At 36.0% G+C, this 24,737-nt stretch overlaps 1 protein-coding gene across 2 annotated transcripts in view; it reads right to left on the reverse strand.

Annotated features, from left to right (window-relative positions):
• Positions 1 to 24,737, reverse strand: part of ANK2 (ankyrin 2) — a 690,343-nt gene that overhangs the window by 474,293 nt on the left and 191,313 nt on the right. Inside the window, exon 2 of one of the 2 annotated variants that reach the window (XM_060299051.2) lies at positions 19,651 to 19,711. The exons of the other annotated variant lie outside the window; for it this stretch is intronic. Within the exon in view, the coding sequence (XP_060155034.1) occupies positions 19,651 to 19,671 (21 nt within the window). The 5' untranslated portion in view covers positions 19,672 to 19,711. The remainder of the gene's footprint in view (positions 1 to 19,650; positions 19,712 to 24,737) is intronic. 2 annotated transcript variants of the gene reach the window in all.

The raw sequence follows: 24,737 nt of genomic DNA on the forward strand, positions 1-24,737 counted from the left end.
GGCGCAGTGGTTGAGAGTCTGTCTGCCGATGCAGGGGACACGGGTTCGTGCCCCGGTCTGGGAAGATCCCACATGCCGCAGAGCGGCTGGGCCCGTGAGCCATGGCCGCTGAGCCTGCGTGTCCGTAGCCTCTGCACCGCAGCGGGAGAGGCCGCAACAGTGAGAGGCCCGCGCACCGCAAAAAAAAAGTAGGGGATTTGGAGTGCCCCAAATCCGGTTGGTGAATACATGGAGATGCTGGGAGAGAGGATGGAAACTCCTCTCCCCTTCCCACAAAGCTTGTCCTACGCATCTCTTCCATCTGGATGTTCATCTGTATTCTTTATCATATCCTTTTATAGTAAACCAGCAAATAGTAAGTAAACTGTTTTCCTGAGTTCTATGACCCACCCTAGCAAATCAATCAAACCAGACGAGGGAGTTGTGGGAACCTGCAATTTATAGTTTCTAGGTCAGAAGCACAAGTAACAACCTGGGCTTGACATAGGCATCTGACAGGTGGGGGCAGTCTTGTAGAACTGAGCCCTTAACGTGTGGGATCTGACACTATCTCCAGGTGAATATTGTCAGACTTGAGTTAAATTGTGGGACACTCAGCTACTGGAGCACAACTACTTGGTGTGGGGAAAAGACTGGACACATTTGTTGACCAGAAGTATCAAGTGTTCTGTGTGAGTAGTAAAGGAGACACACAGAAGAAGTGAGTTTTTCCTACTCAAATGTCTTTAAGTCCTCTTTGACTTCTTTGTATTACTTTACTACTGAGCCTTAACTGAGAACACTGTTAAAGTTCAAAGTTTGCCAACATAAATCCTAGTTGGGCTACATATGTTGAACAGGATTTCAGAGTTAGTGAATATTCCTTGTCAATTATTTTATCATTTTATTTTAACTATGGCTCATAGGGATAGTAAAGAACCTGGTCGCAGAACTAGATGTGTCATCATGAGCACAGATGCTAGAATCCTTGGGCTCCATGAAAAATAGGATTGAAAGACCAACCACTAAAAAACTTACAGAGATCAGGACAAGTACAAATACAACCCCATACAGAGCTACTCAAAAATTGCTTACTCTCCTCAAAAATCCTAAAAATGAGAACCAGTCTCCCCTCTCTAACTGACCAGTTAAAGGAAATCAAGGGTTCTAGAGACTGGTATATTTGGACATTCGCAAGATCAATTAGAGTAGCCCTACAATTTCATGAATTGACAATATTTGAACTAAAAAAGACCTTAAGAATCATATAGTCCTACGTCTTCATTTAACAACTCAGGAAACTGAGGCCCAGAGATGTTGGTTAGGTGTTCAAGGCTACACGATTAAACAGCACTGGAGCTAGAACTAGCACCCCAGTCTTCCGACTTCCAGACCAGACTTCTGTTCCCTTTGCTGAGTGTCAGATGACAGTCCCCAGGCAGAGGAATACAAGGACAAATGAATGAGAGCTGAATTGCTGTTGCCATGGCAACGAACTTTTAAACATATGAACAAATGGAGGGAACTGAAAAAATGTGGAATTGTATTTAAAGTCACTCATAAAAATCTGATAAAAATTAGAGAAATGGTATCTCACATTTCTCAACATACTTTTACTCAACTCTGAATCAGAGCATATAACAGTGACTGTAAAAAGAATGAAAGAAACCTAATGCAGGAAATTTTCTCATAAGAAAATGATACTTAGAATTATTCATTTGGACTAATCACCATTAAAACCGTCTGATAATATATTTAAGTAAATAAGATTCCCTGAATATTTCTTAACCAGAAATCCCTGAGCTATACAAGCCAAAGTTTTGTTTTAAGGTAGGGTTTTAAATGTAAAATTTAACAATTTTATATTTGGTGTTTAAAGCAATATTAAACAGAAAGGAAGGGAGGGTGGAAGGGAGAATTCTTGATCCTTAAGTATGTGTGTGTGCAATAAGGTATAGCCAGAATTAATGAAAGTCTACAAAGTAAACATGACAATTTGATTATATAAGAATAGAACAGACCATCTTTGAAGGCAGAATCAAAATCTATACACCCTGTATCTCTGAGGAAGGTAAGCAAATAAATGGCTTCTCTGTGCCAGTTTGCACATTATTTATAACCAAGATGGTAAATCCTTCAAAAAATCCAAGAGAATTTAAAATATTAATGCTGAAATTGTTATTCATAACTGAAAATAATACATAATTGTTAGTAATCAAAAATCCTTTAAGATTGTTTTACTTTGTTCAGATTTTAAAAGCATAGCTCTTAATAAAAAATAAATCTTTCTTTTTTTACTGTTACATTCTATATCCTCTGATATGTGTGTAATATTTTGGAAACATTTATTATCTCTTAGCTAATTGCTTTTCCATAGGGAACACATTTTGTTTGGCTGTGGGAAGGTGTATGTATATATTGACATTTCCCACTCAAATGTCATGAGATCATGTCTCTCACCTGACACCATCTCAGGAGTTGTTGTCAGCACATAATGTATTTTACAGATATTTGAGGAAAGAAAATTGAACTGAGTCTCCTCTGTGTTAGAAATGCAGCCTGACTTTGTGTCAAATAAAAGGTTTAGTGGATATTATATACCATAATCAGAGGTAGCACTGAGTGAGGAACAACATTCTGAGCTTAGAGGTGGAAGATGTGAGGTCTAAACCTAAACCTAACCAGCCAGGTGGAGAACCTTTACTTCTACAGCACTGAAAATAAGATCACTGGACTGAATGATCTGTAAAGGTCCTTTCCAGGAGACATAAAGTTCCAAAATTTTATTATTCTACTCTAAAATAAAATAAATGTTGTTAATATCTGCATGAGGAAAAACTATAAGCAGATTGACAGATTCATTTATTAAAATATTTATTCTTATCTAGACAAATAATTTTTTCATTAAGATGTTCAATCTTCATTGATGGCAGACATTTTAATGCATTTAAGGTTCTTTTTTTAAATTTTTATTTTATTTTTTGGCTGCGTTGGGTCTTCGTTGCTGCGCACACCCTTCTTCTCTAATTGTGGCGGGGGGGCTACTCTTCATTGCGGTGCACAGGCTTCTCATTGTGGTAGCTTCTCTTGTTGCGGAGCACGGGCTCTAGGCATGTGGGCTTCAGTAGTTGTGGCACGTGGGCTCAGTAGTTGTGGCACATAGGCTTAGTTGCCCTGCGGCACATAGGATCTTCCCAGACCAGGCCATGAACCCATGTCCCCTGCATTGGCAGATGGATTCTTAACCACTGAGCCACCAGGGAAGCCCCTTAAAGTTCATTTTTTAATTTCCCAACTAGAACTTTAGTTTGGCTACACTTAGCTACATTTGCAAGCATTAGCAAGACGCTTAATATGATTAAAGCAAACAAAGTATTATTCCCTATTACAGAAGTATGAGCAAAATGCTGGTTTATGAATTTTCTACTTGTTATTTTTTGCTAAGGGAATTCTATTTGGTAATGCACTTATTTCATTTGTCTTAGGAAAAATAAAGAGAATAAAAGCTCTATGCATCTCAAATTGTTATGATTTAGGTATACGTTAAAAATAATTCAATGTATTTTCAAATTAGTTACATTAATTATCCTCTATTGGCTTTCATAAAGTAAACTAATTGCTTTATTTCCTCACTTGAAGGGTTGGATTTCAACCAACGTTAATGACAATCAGTGAGTGAACATAAGTTTTCTATTTATTTAAAAATACCATTTTTTTTAAAAGCATAGTTAATACTTACAAAGGAAAATATCTGTGATAAAGAAATGAAACCTGACTAAAGCTAATGGAAGTATAAACTACACTTCCATACAGTTACTACAAGTCTTCAATGTCACCTATAAACCCATTTAATATAAAAGATGCTTCTCACAAGAAAAGATGCTCAACATCACTAATTATTAGAGAAATGCAAATCAAAACTACAATGAGGTACCAACTCACACCAGTCAGAATGGCCATCATTAAAAAGTCTACAAATAACAAATGCTGGAGAGAGTATGGAGAAAAGGGAACCCTCTTACACTGTTTGTGGAATTGTAAATTGGTGCAGCCATTACGGAAAACAGTATGGAGGTTCCTCAAAAAACTAAAAAAGGAGTTGCCATATGATCCAGCAATCCCACTCCTGGGGATATACCCAGACAAAACTCTAATTCGAAAAGATACATGCATCCCTACATTCATAGCAGCACTATTTACAATAGCCAAGACATGAAAACAACCTAAATGTCCATCAACAGATAAATGAAAAAAGATGTGGTGTGTGTGTGTGTATATATATATATATATATATATATACACACACACATATATATATGTATATATAATGTAATATTAGCCATCAAAAAGAATGAAATAATGCCATTTGCAAAGCAACATGGATGGACCTAGAGATTATCATACTAAGCGAAGTAAGTCAGAAAGAGAAAGACAAATACCATATGATATCACTTATATGTGGAATCTAAGTATGGTACAAATCAACAATCTATGAAACAAAAACAGACTCACAGATATAGAGAATAGACTTGTGGTTGCCAAGGGGCAGGGAGGGGGGGAAAGAATGTAAATTTGGGATTAACAGATGCAAACTATTATATATAGGATGGATAAACAACAAGGTCCTACTGTATAGCACAGGGAACTATTCAATATTCTGTAACAAACCATAGTGGAAAAGAATATGAAAATGAATATATATATATATTAACACAACATTGTAAATCAACTATATTTCACTAAAATTTTTAATTAAAAAATAAAATAAAAAATGCTTCTGCCAATTTTCAATATGGAGCTAAAGCCAGCGGACAATACTGATATGCATATCCCAGTATACTAAGACATTTCTACTAAGCTAGGAAGCGTTCCATTTTAGTCAATCCAAAAGGGCATTTGCATGGAGAAAATGGTAAATATTTACTAAATACAAAGTGTAAGAAGAGAAACTCAATAGCGAGCATATAACACAACACTGTAAAGCAACTATACTCCAATAAAAATTAATTTTAAAAATAGTGAGCATAACTAATGGGGGGGGTCAATTAAAGCAGAGCATGTTGCTACCCCTGATTAGCATTATATAGACTTAAATAATTATGCAGAAATGACGATAAGCAAACACTAATCCCAGTTCCAGAAGTAGCCAATTAAAGAACAGATAGGAACATAGGAAAATAAATTGCCATGAAAAACTTTAACAATTTTTCAAAAACAGAAAATAATTGGCATGAAAGTTAAAGAATTAAAAAATGAGGAATACAAAAAATCAGCTGCAATCCAAAGCCAATAATTCCTTTGGCATGCCAAACAACTTAAACATAAAATGCAAAACACTAAGAAGACAGCAGATAGTATCATTAGTATTACTGCCATGCTTTTTTATTTTATTTGTTATAATGTGGCATAATCTTCAGGTTAAAAGATTTTGAGAGAGAATGTAAATAGTATCAATCAGTTTACACCCTACAGAATCCTTTGGGAACAACAGCACGAATAACATTCAAATTATTGTATTTTGCAAACTGTATTCTCTCACATATGTTCCTATGTAGTTATAATGACGGTAGGCTTTGTCAGTAAAACAGGCCTGGGTTCAAATTTAAATACCATTTTTAGCTGTCTAAACTTGAGCAAATTATTTGATCTCTTATAATGCACATTTCTTATAATGCACATTTCAAAAGTGAATATTAATAATGTTCCCTCAAAAATTAATGTGGGGATGCAAAATTACATCCACAAAGTGTCTAGCACATAAAAAGCATCTGGCTCATAAAAGGCCCAAGCCTACTAGTTTGTAGTTACTTACAAAACTAACCATGTCTTACAATAAATTATATGCCTAAGCCAGGTACGTTATAGATAACATTTGAAAAATACTCTTTTAACAGGCAAATGAGACTCTAGTCATTAAAAAATCTCCTATGTCCAGGAAAAAAAAAAAAAAAGCTGCTCAAGAAAGAGTCTCAACCCTGTTTAGTGAAGTGTACTGTCTGTTCATGCCACAGTCCAGGGCTGCCCAATCCCACCCACAGCAAAACATAAAAATGACTCTCTTTATCAATTAAATAGTCTTTTATCAAATTGATTTCACTTACTAATGAAATAAAGCAACAAACAAAACTATGAATCTTTAGATGTGAACATGGAAGTGAGGTAGTGAGGATTAAAAGCACTTAGTGGAATGGTTTGAGTAATACTAAGTAGTATTCAGATTAAAAGACACAAGTAGGGGCCTCCCTGGTGGCGCAGTGGTTGAGAATCCTCCTGCCGATGCAGGGTACACAGGTTCGTGCCCCGGTCTGGGAAGATCCCACATGCCGCGGAGCGGCTTAGCCCGTGAGCCATGGCCGCTGAGCCCGTGCGTCTAGAGCCTGTGCTCCACAACGGGAGAGGCCACAACAATGAGAGGCCCGCGTACCGCAAAAAAAAAAAAAAAAGGCACAAGTCGATTTCAGCCATAAAATATGATGAACTTGTCTTTCAATTAACCATTACTCAGAATTAAGCAAGAATTTTCCGCTTTATAACTGAGGAGTGTTGACCGAATTTAAAAAGTCCCTCAGCTTTGCTGAACAAGGCCAAGATTTTTTAATATGTTTCAATTTATTATTCAAACAGGAAAAATAGTATTCACTTGGACAACAGATGCCATCATGCTGAAGACAACCACAGAAAACTAGTGTCTGAGGTTAGATGTTTCTGCCATGTCCCTTGGCTACTCCCAGCCAAGTAGCTTACACTCAGTGATGCTGGGTGCAACAAATCTGGGCAGGTGACTTGATCATCTTGGACCCTCCTTAAAGGAAAATCTGATGATGTCACTTTTCTGCTTATGCTCTTTCAGGTACTGTACATAATATGAATAATTAATGCAGAGAAGGTAAATATATTGAATTATGTCTACCCTACCCTCCCGGAGCCCAGAGCATTCTTCAACCACTCTAGATTTGAATCTCTAGAGACTCAATCAATCTCCCAGTCACTCTAGTCCACCGAGCTTGTTTGAGTCTTGGAGTCCTTCTCAAGACTGCTCTAGGCAGCCAATTCCAATCAATCAGAGGTGGCCCATGAAATAAAACCTATTCACCTCCTGAATACATTGCTAATGAGGAGAATGCTCTGACCAGATGACAGTCTGGGCAGCAGTGGCCTCACAGGTAAAGCAGAGTCAGAGAAGAAAGGTGTGGACCGTGCCAGTCCAAGCAAGGGAAGTGATGCACTGGCCCTACGTCATCTGCATCCCTACCCTGCTAGCCACCTAATCCTTTTTATGCAGATGGTATCTTGGGATACTAGGCTGATGCCATTGGAAATTAAATTATATAATTATCTTCCTCTTCCTCTGGCCTTGTGCTTATGTAAAAACCTTCTGTTGGGCTTCCCTGGTGGTGCAGTGGTTGAGAATCTGCCTGCTAATGCAGGGGACACAGGTTCGAGCCCTGGTCTGGGAAGATACCACATGCCGTGGAGCAACTAGGCCCATGAGCCACAACTACTGAGCCTGCGTGTCTGGAGCCTGTGCTCCACAACAAGAGAGGCCGCGACAGTGAGAGGCCCGTGCACCGCAATGAAGAGTGGCCCCCACTTGCCACAACTAGAGAAAGCCCTCGCACAGAAACAAAGACCCAACACAGCCATAAATAAATAAATAAAATTTTTAAAAAAACCTTCTGTTAATATTTGGTTCCCATACAATCTCAGTTGCTTTTAAAGTTAGAATACTATACTCATGTTAGCACTACTATTCAAATGCCTTGAAAATACAGTGGAATCCTGTTTTATACATCACTTTCTGCGAGCTCAGTTAATATGAATTCACCCCTGAGACTGCTCTATTCTTGATGTGCTGACAAACATAGTTTCTGAACCTACAAAGTAAGGATTCAATACAGAACCATGATGGATTCCCCAAGATCTGTGGCATCTTACAACATATCATAACAACCAAACAGCTGGAATTTATTGCTAATGCTACTTCTTTCTCACCAGACCCTCAACATCTAACACATGGAAGATAGGTCCCCTGTGAACTGAGCCCCACCCTTTTTTTTTTTCTAATTTTACGTCTCATGTGGTCCTCCAGTTAGTACCAACAGCAGGAGTGCCACCCATGGCAGTGCTGGTGGTGGAGGGTGGAGGATAGGATGCATCAAATCAAAGTTATGAAGCAAAATCTAAAATAGGAGAATGAGAAACAACGTTGGAAGCTGGGAGCATCAAAAGCTTGTAGAACTGACCTGGATGTAATATGATATGGGAAGTGGGTTTACATCCAAGAGAGCTATCCATAAAGAGACTTTTTTTTTTTTTTTTTTTTTGGCAGTATGCGGGCCTCTCACTGTTGTGGCCTCTCCCGTTGTGGAGCACAGGCTCCGGACGCGCAGGCTCAGTGGCTATGGCTCATGGGCCCAGCTGCTCTGCGGCATGTGGGCTCCTCCCAGACTAGGGCACGAACCCGTGTCCCCTGCATCGGCAGGCGGACTCTCAACCACTGCGCCACCAGGGAAGCCCCCATAAAGAGACTTTTATGAGTTCTGTTTTCTTGTGGCATTTGGTGCTTTGGCAGAAAGATGGTAGCTGAAAGCAGCTGTGTGACTCTTGGGCCCTCTACTCAGACTTGTTTTGTGCACAAGCCCTGAGGACTAGCTATCCTGAATTACTTGCTGTTCTGGAATCGGCATGTTCCACACACCCTTGTGCCTTTGCACATGCTCTTCCTTTTTTCTGAAATACCCACTGTCCTTTACTCAAGCCTTCCCTCCTCTCTGCTCCCACAGCATTTTTGGAATTGGAATTTAAGTTGCCCCTGTATATTTCCTTTGTGATTGTAAGTTCCTTAAAAGCAGAGCCCTGTTTAAGTCATCTTAATTCCACTGAAGTGCTATAACAGTACTTTATATATAGTAAGGATATATGTAATTTGATCATTGAATTACTCATTAAAATACATTGAATGGAAATCCTGATGCCATTATAATGGTTGAAGATGTTCTCACACATACTCATTTATTCACTTATCTGACAAACGCCTATTGAGGTTTTCGTTTTTTACCTTTTTAGTGTGTCAGACCTTGTGCTAGGAATGGAAGGTACGAAAGTGACTCAGTCTTGACCATTAATGAGAGTACAGTCTTAGCAGAAAGTTGACGCGTTTACTCTCAGTCACATTACTATCCAAATACACTCCAACCTATATTCTTCTTTGACAATTTTAACCTATCCTTTTAAGAAAAGTCTCTTTGGAGACTAATTTTCCTCTCAAACTAATTCATATTCTTGGGAAAGAGTTCTTTAAATCTAGTTTGGCATTTACCATTTATTTGTTTAACCCAATATGATTACTGAGCTCCCATCATGAGCTTCAAGGCACTGAGGATCCTGAGGTTAAGAAAATAGACAAGACTCCGGCTCCAAAAGAGCTTTCTCTAGAAAACACACAAGGAAGTAGAAAGAGAAATAATAACTAGAGAAGAAATCGAAATCTAATTTTTGTAACTCAGTTCTATTCACTAGAAGTCATAGACTTACTGTCTTGGGAAAATCAGAAAATACAGACCCCATATTTAGCCACAACCTTTAGTCTAGATGTATTTTCTAGTAACTATTCAGAAGACCGCAGTCATCGGGACTCAGCCCCAGAAGCACCAGTAATTACCATTAATATGAAGACTGTGTTGCATTAAGCTTTCAAAAATAGTATTCACATCTTCAAATTCACATGTTCCTTCATGTATCCTCAACAGATCTCTCCTCCAACAGAAGAAACATTCTGTTCTTCCTAGACTATCATTTCAACCGTGATTTGGGGATTCGAATGTAAAAACAAACAAACAAACAAACAAAAAAAACAGGGGTTGGACTAGTTCTCTAAGGCCCCCAAAAGCTCTAAATTTTAGGAAACAGCAGGTGCTACTCCTTCCCAATCTGAATACACATGTTGGGGCCTTTCCCCCATCAGGTTACAGAAATAAAAGTAAGCAGATGTGGAATCAGATTGTAGTTCACATTAGAAACCCTATGCAATCACATCTCATCTTACCCTATGTTAATTCTATCAATGACTGGATGTAATTAAAGTAACACAAATGGATATTTCATTATTATGTTTACATATGAAAGTTATCTATGTATTTAGATACATAGGTTACAGTTTGATTTTGTGATTAAAGGCATGAGTTTTGAAATCAGACAGGTGTGGATTTGAAGCCTAGCTATGCCACAATTGATGTGACCCAAACAAGTCAATAACCACGCTAAGCCTCGGTTTCCACTTCTACAAAATGGGAATAGAAGTCTACCTCAAAGTATGATGCGCCTGGGACTTCCCTGGTGGTCCAGTGGTTAAGACTCTGTGCTTCCCCTGCAGGGGGTGCAGGTTCGATCCCTGGTAGGGGAACTAAGATCCCGCATGCCGTGTAGTGTGGCCAAAAAAAAAAAAAGGTATGATGTGCCTGAGGTCCTTAGCATGAAGTAAACACTAAAGATGTCAGCTATTACTGCAATAAAACATTTCCATTGCAAAGAACATAAAACAAGCATCAGTGAAAGTTCCCTAATACAAGAGAACATAAATGCAGAAAAAATATCTTGAAGATGCTATTATATCTAAATTTCATAACAAACTGCCCCATGTTTATGAGACTTGGATCTCTTCTCAAGCTCCACACTATAACTTCTCTATGGTTTCCAAATAAGGCTTTCAAGCTACTGAATAAAAATAGGTACATCTTAAGAGTTTTATGATACATGTCTAACAAATTTACAGACAAGGCCAACATAGATGAAGAGAATAAAGGATATGAAGAGATTTTTTAAACATTTAGAGAATTCAAAGTGTTGAACTCAAATATAGACTCCAAAATCTAACTGGGAAAATTCAAGAACATATCCTTTTTAAAAGGTATTATTAAAAAATTAATCCTGATCTAAAACAATGTTTTAGGAAAATAATTTAAGAGTACAAACTAAAACCTATTTTCAACATTAAAATATTCCATTTAAGGGGCTCATCTGGACTTGACAAAGTAGTCATGATACACTGGAAAGTCTTTCTCATTCTCTCATTCCCACTATCTCTCCTTTCCTTCCTTTTTACCTTTTTTGTTTTTAAAATGGTAGAGATTGTATTCATTTTTTAAAACTTTTATTAAGAATTATTATATTGAGCAAACCTCTTATTCTCTTAGTATCTTAATTACCTTGGCTCAGAAAGTGGGAATGATAATAACTTTACCTATTCAACAGGGAAAGGAGTTACACTGGTCAAAAGAATTTACAATAAGCTTCATTTTGCTATAAAATTGTACTGCAAAAAGATACTGAAGTGCCGATGACAGACATTTTATGTAAATATTTCATATTATATAAATATTTATTATTCAGGCAATATTTAATAGGGCACTATTTGAGTGTTATCAGATAATGTGGATAGTTACAATGGGAAGAACTAGCAACAATAGATGTGAACAACTATGTAAAGTACTCTAACCACAAGCTAATATTAGTTCTACTGTTACATAGGTAACCTGGGCCAACATAACGCATCTTGTTCCAATCCTTTATTGACCTATTATATCAGAAAATTATAGATCTGGAAGAAACGTTAGAGACTTCAGTAAGTATTCAGTTCAGTACATTTTTTCTCTAATATGTTTTCCTAGAGGTAGTCATTATCATGCTCCTGAAGGATACAGACCATATGGAATTTTAATGTAGATTTATAGTAAGTGAAACTGATGGACCCAAACCAAAATTCTACATATGTTATCGGGGTGGGGGGGGACTCTAATTGCTATTACTTTTCCACTCACTAACAATGGCTAATGATGTATTTTGTAACTCCACCACATACAGTCTTCTCTATCACAGGGATGCTTTTGTGACTCCCCAGTTTCAGTCCTTTTGGAATTAACACTTACAAATAGAAATAACTTTATGTCAGTGCTACTCTCTTGACACCATCCTAACTGTACACTTCCTGCAAAGTTCTCAGCCTAATTATCTCAATAGAACTGCAACGTTTTCTAGTTGTCAGTGTCCCTATTTGACAACAAAAAAGTTCATCTCTTCCTCATCCATAATTTCAAATGATTCTCATAATAATCATGTAAAATAAGCAGATCTATTTACTTTTTTAAATGGTCACACACTCAATAGCAAAGTTAGGACTAATAGTCTTTCCACTATGTTATTCTCTTTAAAATATATACATATTCCCTTAGAAAAATAAATATATATGTGTGTGTGTGTTAATACACACTCATTGAAAAAAGATCCAAACAATACAGAATGTATTTATAAAAATCTCCTATGTCTACTCAGAGTCCTATTTACCAAAGGCAGCCACCATTAACAGTTTAGTGTTCTTCACATATTTACTATGGCCAGGCACAGAAATAGATTCAATCATAGTATTCTATGCCTTTCTTTACTTTCTTTCTTCTTTTACTTTGGCCATGTTTCCACCTCAGAACATATAAATTTATTCATTTTATTTAAAAAACTCTATCCACCAGTCCCCTCTTAAAAGTGCATGTTCTCTTTAATGTTCCTATTTTAAGCACATTAAATATTATTTTGTAATGCCACAACTGTAACTAAAAAATTCTACAAAATGTGAAAATCAAGGATTTACATTTCAAATAAGTCAGTCCTCTCTACTGTTTGGTATGATTTAATTTTTTTGATAAAAATACTTAAAATATGTATACTGGAATTTACAACACTTAGGTCCAATTACTTTAAATTGCTACAATAATTTGTTCTGAAAGACCGTCATCCACCCATCTCATATATTTTCATACAAACACATATACTATAAAACACATACTATAATATATGCTAATATTGATATATCATAACATTTTCATATATGCCAATATTTTCTAGGAAATATTCTTTGGAGATAAACTCATCTCTACTCTTTTGTAGCTTGTTTTTCTGTAATGTAAATAATCTGAGTCAGTAAACAGGGTTTGTTTCATACAGATACATAGTTAGAGAAATAATGGCATTGGTTTCATAACGATGAAACTACAGCAATAAGCAGCAAGAAAAAAAAAGATAATGAAAGAGAATTTTTTTAGTTAAAAGGCAAAGAGCAAATAATAAACAAACATCTTCAAATTATAAACCATATGGCTTGGACTACTGTTAATTACGATAAATTATTTAGGGAGCACAAATGGGCATTAAAAGGCTAAATATAGGGTTTTTTTTTTTTGAAAAAGGCTAAATATAGGTTTTTCTTTCAACATTTTTCAAACGTTGCTTCTAAAATCTCTTAGCAGTTAATCATCTTCCAAATATTATCCTCTTTCTAAGGTGAAAAAAACAAAAGATAATTAGTTCCTCTGGAAGTCTCTATGTTTGCCTGATTGTTCTGAGTAGAAATATGCACATTTGCAGATTTGCCAAGTTCAACCCATTTTGCTGGAGAATTCCCAGTGCACTGGATTTTTGCCAAAGAGCTAAGCTAGGTTGTTGAAAGTTCCTTTTTATCCATCTGCAAAATTTCACTCTCCCTCTGCTGGCGGCCATAGACACCCTTTTCAGATTAGGTTTAGATGTGCAATGAAACAAACATTTGTTCCCTTTAAGCTTTACAACAATGCACACTTCAGCATCCCCTTCTTACAAGTATTTTACTTTAGAGCAGCTCTCACTAACTGGCGTTCACCATTCCCTGTGGAGTTGAATAAAGCTTTTCTGTGATAGGCTCTTCCTATAAGATTTGCAACTCTTACCATTATTTGAAGAGTTCAGAAGCACTTCCAAAAGCTGTAAGCATTTTACAATGTTTTCTTTGCACCACTGAACAGCCCCAGCTGATGAAAGCAAAATGAAAAGGGCCAGATGCATGCTGAGAAGGGCATGATCTTTTCTGTGAGATCAGTATTTCCAGCTTCAGTCCACTGATCAGGGTAAGGCCCTGCTTTTCTCATATGCTTTGCCTCTAAGCATGTGGACTCAGACATGGAAATTGCTGTGATTCATATGTTTGTGGAAAAAAAAAAAAAAAAGCCTCTCTAACATGCCCAAGAAGAACATACTTACTCTACTGTTACTTTGTTTGCAAAATTTTAAACACTAAAGAATATGGTTGATAAAAATAATTAACACAAATTTTACTGTTGTGCCCCTGATTATATGACCAATACAGTAGCTGTAATAAAGAATTACTAACGTTGCTTGAATTACAAATAATTTATACAAGTTGAATGGAGGGACTGTGGGAGAGGAAGGCAAATTTTGCTTTGAGAAAAGTAAGTAATCAATTAGCTCATTAGAGCTTTGTTTATTTTATCGGATATCAATTCTTTCTACACGGTCTGTGTTGTACGTAGACTGACCACAGAGTGAGGGATTAGTTCCCAAAAAACTTGTCATAGAGTGAACACGTTCCCCCACACCCCCAAATGCTCTTCTTTTCTTTCAGAAAAATCAGTAGTACTTTGGTTTACTGAGTTTTCATTTTCCCCCTCTTTCACAGTGAAGACAGAAAAAGGGTTTTTATGCCTATTGTAAACAGCTTTAACCAAAAACAAAATATAACAAAACAGGAAATAAGATGAAATGAAAAAAGATTCTTATCTTCAGTCACAAGAACTGTGTGTAAAATACAATTACAGTAACACAAGGGTAGTATATCTATTAAATTTAGCTGAGGAGAGAGAGACCAGAAAGCTGCCACTTTGATTTGACGATTACACTTAAATGGGTTAATATGAACAAATCTAATTCTATCATTATTCCCAATTATATATGTTCTCCAGGAAAAAAAATATTCCAGAAGATACAGAGCTTAAGAGTTTGAATTTTCTAAATTAAAGCAAGTTATGTTATAATTATTGATCAGAACAGAGGGTCAATATTTCATCACTGTAGGAAAGTCTCAAATATTACATTTGATTTACACCAAAAGATAAGAAATTGACACCACTGAAGTATAAAAAAAAGTGTTTGACATCACAGACAAACAAAAGTACACGTATTATTAATGATCATTCCCATGCAGGCTATTCTATTCCCTAATATCTGAGAAGTTTATTAGTCTTTGCTATTTTCTCCCAGGAACCCTACACATTTTAAACAAGCCTTAAAAAACCTTTTCAAAACTCAAGATTATAAACTTTATATCTGGCTCACGTGATGTCAAACTTAACCCTTTTAGTTGTTCTTATTTCCTTTCATTACTTTCTTCTCCATAACTACAACAAGATGTCACAAAGTAGGAGATACAGATCTTAGTGTGTGATTCAGGGATAAACACCTGAATAGAAGATGTCAGGACACAACCCAGAACTGAGCTCCTTTTCCTTCCCCAGGAAATGAATCTTGGAATGAAAAGACAAAGCTCTCCCCATCAATGGCCAGACTCTCAAACGGGGACATCATGGGGAGTCCTCAGCCAGCTAGAGTTTTTCCCATCTGACCTCAGTGCTAAAGCTCTTGGTGGCATAAGCCCCAAGTGACCTGAGCCCTGAAGAGACAATCCTCTAATCACCGTAGTATTTAGAGGAAGGATTGTCTGGAGGCAATGAGAAAGGCAGTAGATTTTAAGGATACAAACCGTCATTGGTCTGTCAGAATCACTTCTTTCTCATGGAGCTATTGGAGGTACTTAACTTCCTGGGAAGCACTCTGACATGGAGGACCAGCCCTCTTCTAGCTACGTCTCTAACAGTTTAGGACATTGCCTTCACTTCACCTACTTCTAGTTCCAGCTGGCTGTTGAATCTGACTTCACTAGGCCACTTTGGTGATGAAATAAAATGATCCGGATCTCAATTTTGACCCCACTACACTTGCTGGTAACTCACTGTGTGAGATGGACTTCATTTCATCGAATATAAGATCAAGTCATAATATTTTCCTCATTCATTTGCTATGACTGTTAAAAATAACTCAACCAAACAACTTGACATTGTATGTGGCACAAATCATACGTTCAATACTGTCCCATATTAGTTTGACTTTATAACTCTGTTAGCAAGTTCCACATACTCCACTTTAGCTTTCTTTTGACCATTCCTTATATCTACTTTATCCATGCTCTAGTTTTCAAAAAGGTACTATTATTTTCTTGAAAACATCCAATTCCATGCCTATGGATACTGTCAGTCATAGACAAAGTCATACCCTAACAGAAGAACAACATCTTCGTAACTTATAACAACATACTTTCATGGCTACTCAAGACCAAGGCAGTTAAATCCTCCCTGCCATAGTCCTATGTCCATCCTCTGAGGACAATAAAGAACACTTCTATTCCTGAACTTAGTAAAGGGGTACCCGTTTACGAACTCTGGTCATCCTGACCTGCAGAATTAATTAAATTGAGTGCCTGGCTTTTCAAACCTCAGATTTGCAACATAAATAGCAGTGGTTTCTATGGAGTTGCTTTGACCAAATTCAGTATCTATTATATTATCATTAAAATTAACAATATAAGATAATTATACACTTTGGGTCAAAGTAAACACTAACCTGCCTATTTTATTAGAGAGAAAAATTATCTTAAAGCCACAGCTAACTTATGTTAAGAACTTTATATTTTAATGAAATTCAGTAGAGTTGTGACCACCTAGAATTATAATTTTCAAGCAATGTTTCATGGAGGGTCAATGGTGATGTCTCAGGGGACCTACCCGAAAGTGGGTGAAGAGGAGGGGAAAGAGGTGACCTGAGTAAGTGGGCTCCAGGTCCCCCATGCCTACTGGAACCAGAATAGTTCTCTTTATATCTTTATTTACACCAAATTGTATTATTCAGTGTGGTTTTGCAGCTAAAACAACATCTGAAAGTCCCTCAACTAGAGACCTCTTCAGTTTTATAAAAAGCCCTATACTCTCAAGTAAACAGTCTAAAATATCAAAATGGGAAATAGAAATTTAGAGTTTCTAGTTAAATAAGCATATTAACATTCTTATAATTCAAAGTCAACAAACTGAAGTCTTTCATCTTCGGGCCTGTTTAATACTTCCACAGCCTAACTAGACCATCCAAAGGACGCGCACCAGAGTAGGAAGAACATGCCAAACCAATGATGCCTGAGTAGCTTCGGACAGCAGGCTCTCTTCAGTCATGGCAAACAAGATATAAGTTTTGAATTAAAAATAAAAGTCATCTTTTCTTCAAGGTCAAACAGTTTCTTAAATTTTGCCATAAAAATACTGTCATTAGGAGACACACACCAAAAATGAGTACCTGTGAAAAGAATACTCAATATCTTTCTTTTCCCTTTCATCCAAGCCAAATATGTCTGATTTCTGATTTTTAGAAAGAAATATTCATGCATATAGTACACTTATAAACACACATATGTTCATGCAAATTAAGGGAAAACACCATAATTAGATTAATGTCTTCAAATATGGCTCTATTTTAATTCTATGGGAGAAGATCATTATATATTAGGTTTCAATAAATCCTTCAACCACCTAAGGCTTGTCATGGTCTACAATGGTTGACTGAGAATTGTAATCAGACTGGAAGCTTAAATCCACTGGCAAAATTCAGGGAATCGGATGACACAGTCATTAATTCCCAACCATTACAAATTCCCAGTCATTAATACCAACCTAGTCTAACACTGTCCCCAGTGCAAATTTCCTTCTCCCATTCTCCACAAACACCACTTCAAACTCTTCGCATTTCCTCAAATCCCTACTAAGTATTCTGACCACACCCTCTTCTTAGAGAAAATAGAAACCTTTGTTGATACTCCCCTAAACTACCTACCAAGTCTATAACCCTATCTGTGTCTGTACATATCCTACTGCTATTGTCTTAGTTATGTTGAGGAGGATTCCTCCCATCAGCTACGAGTAATCCCCCTTCCTGCACTGAGACTCCATCCCTTCCTTCCTTCTCAGAAATCCATGCCTTTAATCTCTCCCCTTCTCTGCAATGTTCCCATTAACACTTAAACATGTTCGAAACTCTGTCATCCCAACATCCCAGTCCAGCTACTGGATTCTCTCCACTTTTACTTACAGACAAAAATTTCACAAGAACTATCTTTTTTGCTAACTTTTTCTCCTAACCTCCTATTTATTCTTCAACCCACGCCAATATGGCATATGCCCCCACCATTCCAAGAAAACTTCCCTTGCCAAAGTCACTAAGGACCTTTATGTGGAAAAATTCAGTGGGTTTACTGAAGTCTTCATCTTCCTTCACCTGTCAGCAACATTTGACACTCCAGCTCAACTCATCATTCTCTCCTTTTCTTCAGGTATTGGAACTGGTCCTCTGTTCTTCATCATACTATAATCTCTACAAAAGTGGTCCCATTGGTTTCCACAGTCTTTGTTACCAACTGTGAGACAATGGTTTCCAAAACCTACCATAGATCTCTGCTCTGAGTTTCTAAGACTCATCTACCTATCCAACTGCCAACTTAGCATTTACACTTGGAAATCTCACTGATATCTCAAGTGAAGCAAATTGTATCATAATATATTCATATAATAATACAGGGTAATATCTGCCCTTCCTAAAAATAGCACAAGCTAATTAGTGCTCTCTCATTATCAGTATTAATAAAGTCGCCTAATTCTCATTTGACATTCAAAAAATAGCCACAAAGTAGAGAAAATTCATGCTACTTAAATGGTCATCATTGGAAGAGTATAAACTTTTTGGTGTAAAGTTATTTCCTTAATTTTTTTTTTAACTTCTCTTCAAATTAAGCCTCTTCATAGCACCTGCCCTGAGTTCTTATAAGCCCCTTCAGCAAGATTAGAATTTTTTAATTGTGGTTTTATACAGACAAGTTGAGTTCTTCTCTTTTACTATTCTCATATATCTTCTATTCATTGGAATGAATTTTTAATTTAGTATAAAGGGACAATACATGCTTCATTACATCTAAATGTCACTGGTCTTTTGCATAATTGTCAATGGTAGTGGAGTCACAGCTCATCTAATAGCTCATAGTGCAATTATCTCCCTCTCAACCAGATGTCATGGTTGAGACATGACACTATAATATTTTAAAGATTCCTTCTTGAAAATAAAGAGGTTCTTCTAGATAAGTTTCATAACTTCAAAAAGGAATCATATTTCCCCAAATCATGCATGTGACAGATATCCAAGATCTCTATATTCTATTATTTAAGTGTAATGTTTCCTTCTTCCCTCCCTCCCTTTTATTTAAATTTTTTTCATATAAAAAGAATCTGGCAAATTCTCCACACTGATGCAATCCATTTGAATTATCCAAAATCAAATTGCCTTATTGACAAGCTTAGAGCAATCCATTTTATGAGCGATTCTGAAGATAATTTTTTGATCACAGGAAACAAACCATAAGCCCTTGGAGAAAACATACAGCTCTGATGCACAAATCTCAATGTGTTCACTTTGTTGCATCTAATTTCTTTCCCCCACCTCCCTCATTCCACCAATGAATATGCTGACAAAGTGATCAATTTATTTATCTTTCTATTCCCAAATAATACAATAATTTCCTAGACTCAGAAAGAAAAGTCCTATCATACAGGTATTACATTTCTCATAATTAAAATATTATCAAAACTATAACATCTTTAAATCTGTTTACACAAAAAATTATTTTTACCAAAATAGAACTTATACATTCCAACCTCTGTGTCTTTTTATAGTGCTCCTTCTACAGTAATATTAAAATACCAAAAGTACCTTTTGCAACATGGTTGTCATTTGAAATATCAGTTCTTCATGTCCCCGTTCAGTTACTTACCTAAAAGAACAAAAAAGAAAACATAAGTCTGAAATAATTTCAAATTATCTTTAAGAACAGCTTTTACATTTCTAATAAAAATAGGTTTGTAGTAGGCACTGATAAACTTGTTAATAAGAAAACTGTCACTGTATTATAAATGTGAAAGAGCAACCGAAAACATGTAAATCTTTCAAGAGCTCAGAAAAGTAGGCAAAACAGAGTAGATGAAGATGGAAAAATAGCGTGTATAACAGGAACAGATTTAAGAAATTATGAAAATGTTTATCTAATCATAAGAAACTTTAAGCAACATTAGTAGATTTGAGATGGTCAAGATAATTGAGAACAAGATTAAATTCTGTGTTCATACTTCAGAATTATTTTTTATTGGTTCAAGTTTCGCATGACAAACATCATTGAGCCAACACACTTTGGTTGATGCTTTAGTCATAGTCTATAAAAGTTTACATAATCTACATTAAAACTTTTATTGTTAAAACATTACAAAAACAGTAAGATCATTTTAGAAACAACAAAAATCATTCTTATTTCACTATCTGAATTCAACAAATATATTTATTCATGTTCTTTCTCTTTTAAATCTATGAATATGAATATGTACTCATTTAAACAGGTGAACATACACCGAGCACGAATGTGAGTATGTTCTCCTTTAAACCTGGCATATATAATACATTATAATTACAAAACATTGTATTCCTTTTTGACCTATTATTTATACTTATTTTTCTATGTGTCTGTCTACTGTTCATACATGTCATTTTAACATCTGCAAGTTTGTGCTGTTTCATAATTTACTTAGCCATTATCTTTTTAATGACATTTAAATTATTGTCAAATTTCTATAAATAATAATTCAAGTATATGTGTATACATATCCTTTTTATCTCTTTTCACTTCCACTTATCTTTAGTCCTAACTTTTGCTGATTTACAAGTGTCCCTACATCTGGTAGGATACATCCTTCCTCACTGTGGTTCCAGAATATACTTTTATATTCATGCCTATGTCTTTTCCAATTGAAGCTTAGTATCAATTTGTTGAGAGTTTAATTCCTTAAAGTCCAACGAGGCTCATTAGGATTACATTCAGTTGATAAACAGACTTGATAAGAACTGACATCCTAACAACCATTTGTCATCTTATCCATCCCTTATTCAAATCTCCCTTTTCATCTCTAAAAGAGTATTCAGTTTTCTTTGCATAATCCATGCATATCCTTTGCTAAATTCATTAAGAAGTACTTCAAAATTTTTCTTGCAGTTGTCAAAAGGAACTTCTTTCTAATTGTATTTTCTCTCTGATATACATTACTACTATTAATTCCTATACTTTTATTTTGTGTTTATTCTCCTTAGAACGTTTATAGCCTTTTAAGTTTTTGACATTTCTCTAATTACATCACAATTTTTAAAAACTATAAGGAAAATTCACAAAGTCTTCCTGAGTATTCCCTTTATAGAAGTTAAAATAATTAGACAGACTATGATATTCAGAACAATCCGTAGTTAATGACAGTGAGGACGATTAAGATGACTTAGCCTCATTTCAAAAGCAGGCTTTGATTTTAATGCGTCCGTCCATTTAGAAACTATGCTGCCTCATACATAATATTCGAACATTTTATACGTTTGCATGAGGAGCCTGTAAGTACCAACCTAAATAGTTTTCCTGAACAGATTTTCAGAGAAAACTTACTACACAATTATATCCTTTGACTTTTCTTAGGAAGCTATTATAAGTGCATTTGCATCTTATGGGAGAAAAGGCCAAAGGATGTGAACTGCAGTTTAACAGCAAGAGGCCTGGCTTTGGGATCATATTGGCCTGGCCTCAAGGCCTGACTCTGCCACTGGTAACAACAGGCCCTGCACAAATGGCTTACTCTGAGCCTGAGTTCTCCTCCTGAAATGAGGTTACTTGGAGGCTTGGAGATAGTAGGTAGAACGCACCTGGCATAAATTTGGCACCCAAAAATTGGTAGGTATCATCATTCATCGACAGAAGGCCATGTCTAGACCTCATCCTAAGCATTTTACATATGTTTATTCATTTAATTTCACAATAGCCATGTGAAATACTATGCACATTTAGTCCACGAGGAATGAGTTCAGAGTCTATATTGCACAAATTTACGGTAATATTCAACACTGATCCAGGATTCTAACCATTGTTTCTCTGATCCTAAGTCAATGTCCTCTCCACTATGACATCCTATCTTCCGTTTTCATTACTTTTCCCTACTAAGATCTGGGATTTCATAATATTCTACAGATTTCCTTTTAATTTGAAATGATTGGAAAAGAGCCTTTTCTAATTTATTTTAAAATCCAGTGAATATCGCCTATAATCTTGAAACCGTCATTAAAATCCATTTATCATCTATCTGACTCAAAATAACCTTTTCCAACATTATCACTACTTCCCTTTACTCGTCCTACAACAAGACCAAATTCCTTGATTTTCCCCTTTACATATATACAAAATTTTATCTAATTTTCCTGTCTCCATACTTTACCTCAAGGTAATTCGTTTTTAAAAAATTTATTACAAAAGAAATAACTGCTCATGCTGGTTATTTTCTAAGCACCCCTGAGCTCCCATCTGTTCATTTTTCTTCTCTGCCCTGTTCTCATCCTGTGAGGTTGACCCCTACCCTGTGTCACACAAACTCTCTTGACCACTGGCATCCATTTGTGTTTGCTCAGTTGCATGCACCAGCAACAGATCCCAAAACAGAATTGGAGAGAGATTAACGTATGTATTCTTCATGTTCCCTCCCTGCTTTGACATCCAGGCGGTAGCTGCATTCCTCTAGCACCATAGCTTCCATCAGACGTTCCCTCATCTACATTCTAGTAAACACAGCTTCCTCCACCTCTTTCAGATCTAGCCTAAGAGTGATGGTGGTTGCCCCATGGTCCCTCACCACCCCTTGATGGTTCCCTTAACCTGACTCACTTCTCTTTAAACTACCTCTTTATTAAAGTCTCTTCAAGAAACCTGGCTGAATGCTTCATCTATTCCTTCTCATTAAAAAAAAAAAAAAGTGGAAGCATATAAAGTACAAAGAAGAATATTCTATATATAAAGCATATAAAAGTAAAGAGAAAGGTGTTCTTGGAATAACCAGGCTTAACAAGAAACACACTACTTCCAGAATCACTTTATATACATACATATAGTTACTGTCTTAAATATTATACAGTATTGTTATTACATAACATTGATTTTTTTGCCCTCATGGTCCTCAACCATGCCAAAATATAAAAACTCACCTCATCTGTTTAAATTTTCTTAGCATTCCAGAAAATATGCATATACCATATACCTATTTAATCAAAGAAAGACATGGTTTCTATTACACAATATCTGAAATCAGTCTAAAATTTCCTTAGTTTTAATTTATATCTTCAAGGGTTACATTCATAATTCTTACATGAAAGAAATTGAGGGATGATGTCTACTTTCAGAGTCAGTCTCAAATTCATACAAAAGCATTGGTTGAAATTGATGTTCAAGGAATGTTAAGCTGGACAGGCATCTCTTGTCCCAGTTAAATTGCAATGAAAAAAACTAAGAGATGAGAAGTGCCTGTGTCCTATTTTTTCTTCTTCCTTCTATAACTACCATTTATTAAACACAATATGTCTCTCTGTTTATATTATCTATTTATTCTTCATGACATGTAAGACAGGAATTACTAAGTCCCCTTCACAGATGAAAAAAGGTTAAGTAATGTGCCTAGGCTCTAAGTGCTGAAGCCTGGAGCTGTCCATCTCCAAAGTCATCTTTTTTTTTTCTTTTAGTCTTCTTTTTCATTATATCTTGCTGCCTCCTCTATAAGATTTGATTTATTTACATTTTACTTGATATCAGGAGATTACCAACTTTTTCATGCCAAAGTCTTATTATATTATATTATATCAGGTTTTGCTAAATGCTCATCATATTTTATCACAATATATCATATTTTCATAAGATGTGATTTGGCCTATGATATCATTAGGCCATTAAGATATTATAAAACAAAAACAAAAAAATATTGTAAAACAAATATTGTAATGTTTCCATTTTATTTTCTCTTTCTCTTCAAGGCATATTAGAACTCTAACAGTCTGAGAGTCGAGTTATAAATAGTTATGAAAATATGAAGGACCCAAGTACTAAAGAGTTAGTGATGTCCCAGTGGCTTGGAGCCCCTAGACCAGTGTCCCTGGGCCAATTACAACAGACCAATCACTAAGGGTGCTTTTATTTTTTAAATCACAGAGTCTTGAGCCTCATTCCAGTATAATTTTTTGACTTTACACTTTTTACAACTTCTGCATATTCAAGTTTGAGAGAACAAGGCAAGAATCATTGCTTTATTTCAGAGATCCCAGGACCAGCAGTATATCAGCATCACCTAGAAACCTATTAGAGATGCAAAATCTTGGGCCCTACGCCAGACCTTCTGAATTAGAAATTCAGGAAATGGGCCCAATAATATGCGTTTTAGCAAGCCTTCCAAGTGATTCTGATACAAGTGAAAGTTTGAAGACCACTGCCCTATGTGAAGCAATTTCCTGGCTCCTGTGTCCTATTTGCGTTCCCTTATTATGGGACTATTCTAGAGCCACTATGGAGCCAAGGCATTGTCACTCTTCACTTTCCCAGGAGGCTCTTTGAAGTCCCAAAAAGAGACCTCTCTGGTACACACATTATCAAATGCTTACCACTTCTCTTTCCCTGCCCTTATCTATTTGACCTACCCTATGTCTAGATTAAAAGATTAAAGTTTCAACAGATGCAGTGTCCACACTCACATAATCTTATTAGGAGTTACCAAAATCAAAAAGGTATTCAGACACTTAAAACAGAATCGTCATTTCAAATTCCTTCAGAATCACATATGTAACCATAGAGATCACATAGTTTGCATAATACCATTTAGAAAAAGTCTTCCCCTAGTCCACTTTTTCTCTGGTGAACAATCCTCTCTGTGCCTTAGCACCAATTTAGAAAGTACAACATTTAAGCA

The sequence above is a fragment of the Globicephala melas genome, chromosome 5 (genome assembly GCF_963455315.2).
Source record: "Globicephala melas chromosome 5, mGloMel1.2, whole genome shotgun sequence".
Classification (NCBI taxonomy): domain Eukaryota; kingdom Metazoa; phylum Chordata; class Mammalia; order Artiodactyla; family Delphinidae; genus Globicephala; species Globicephala melas.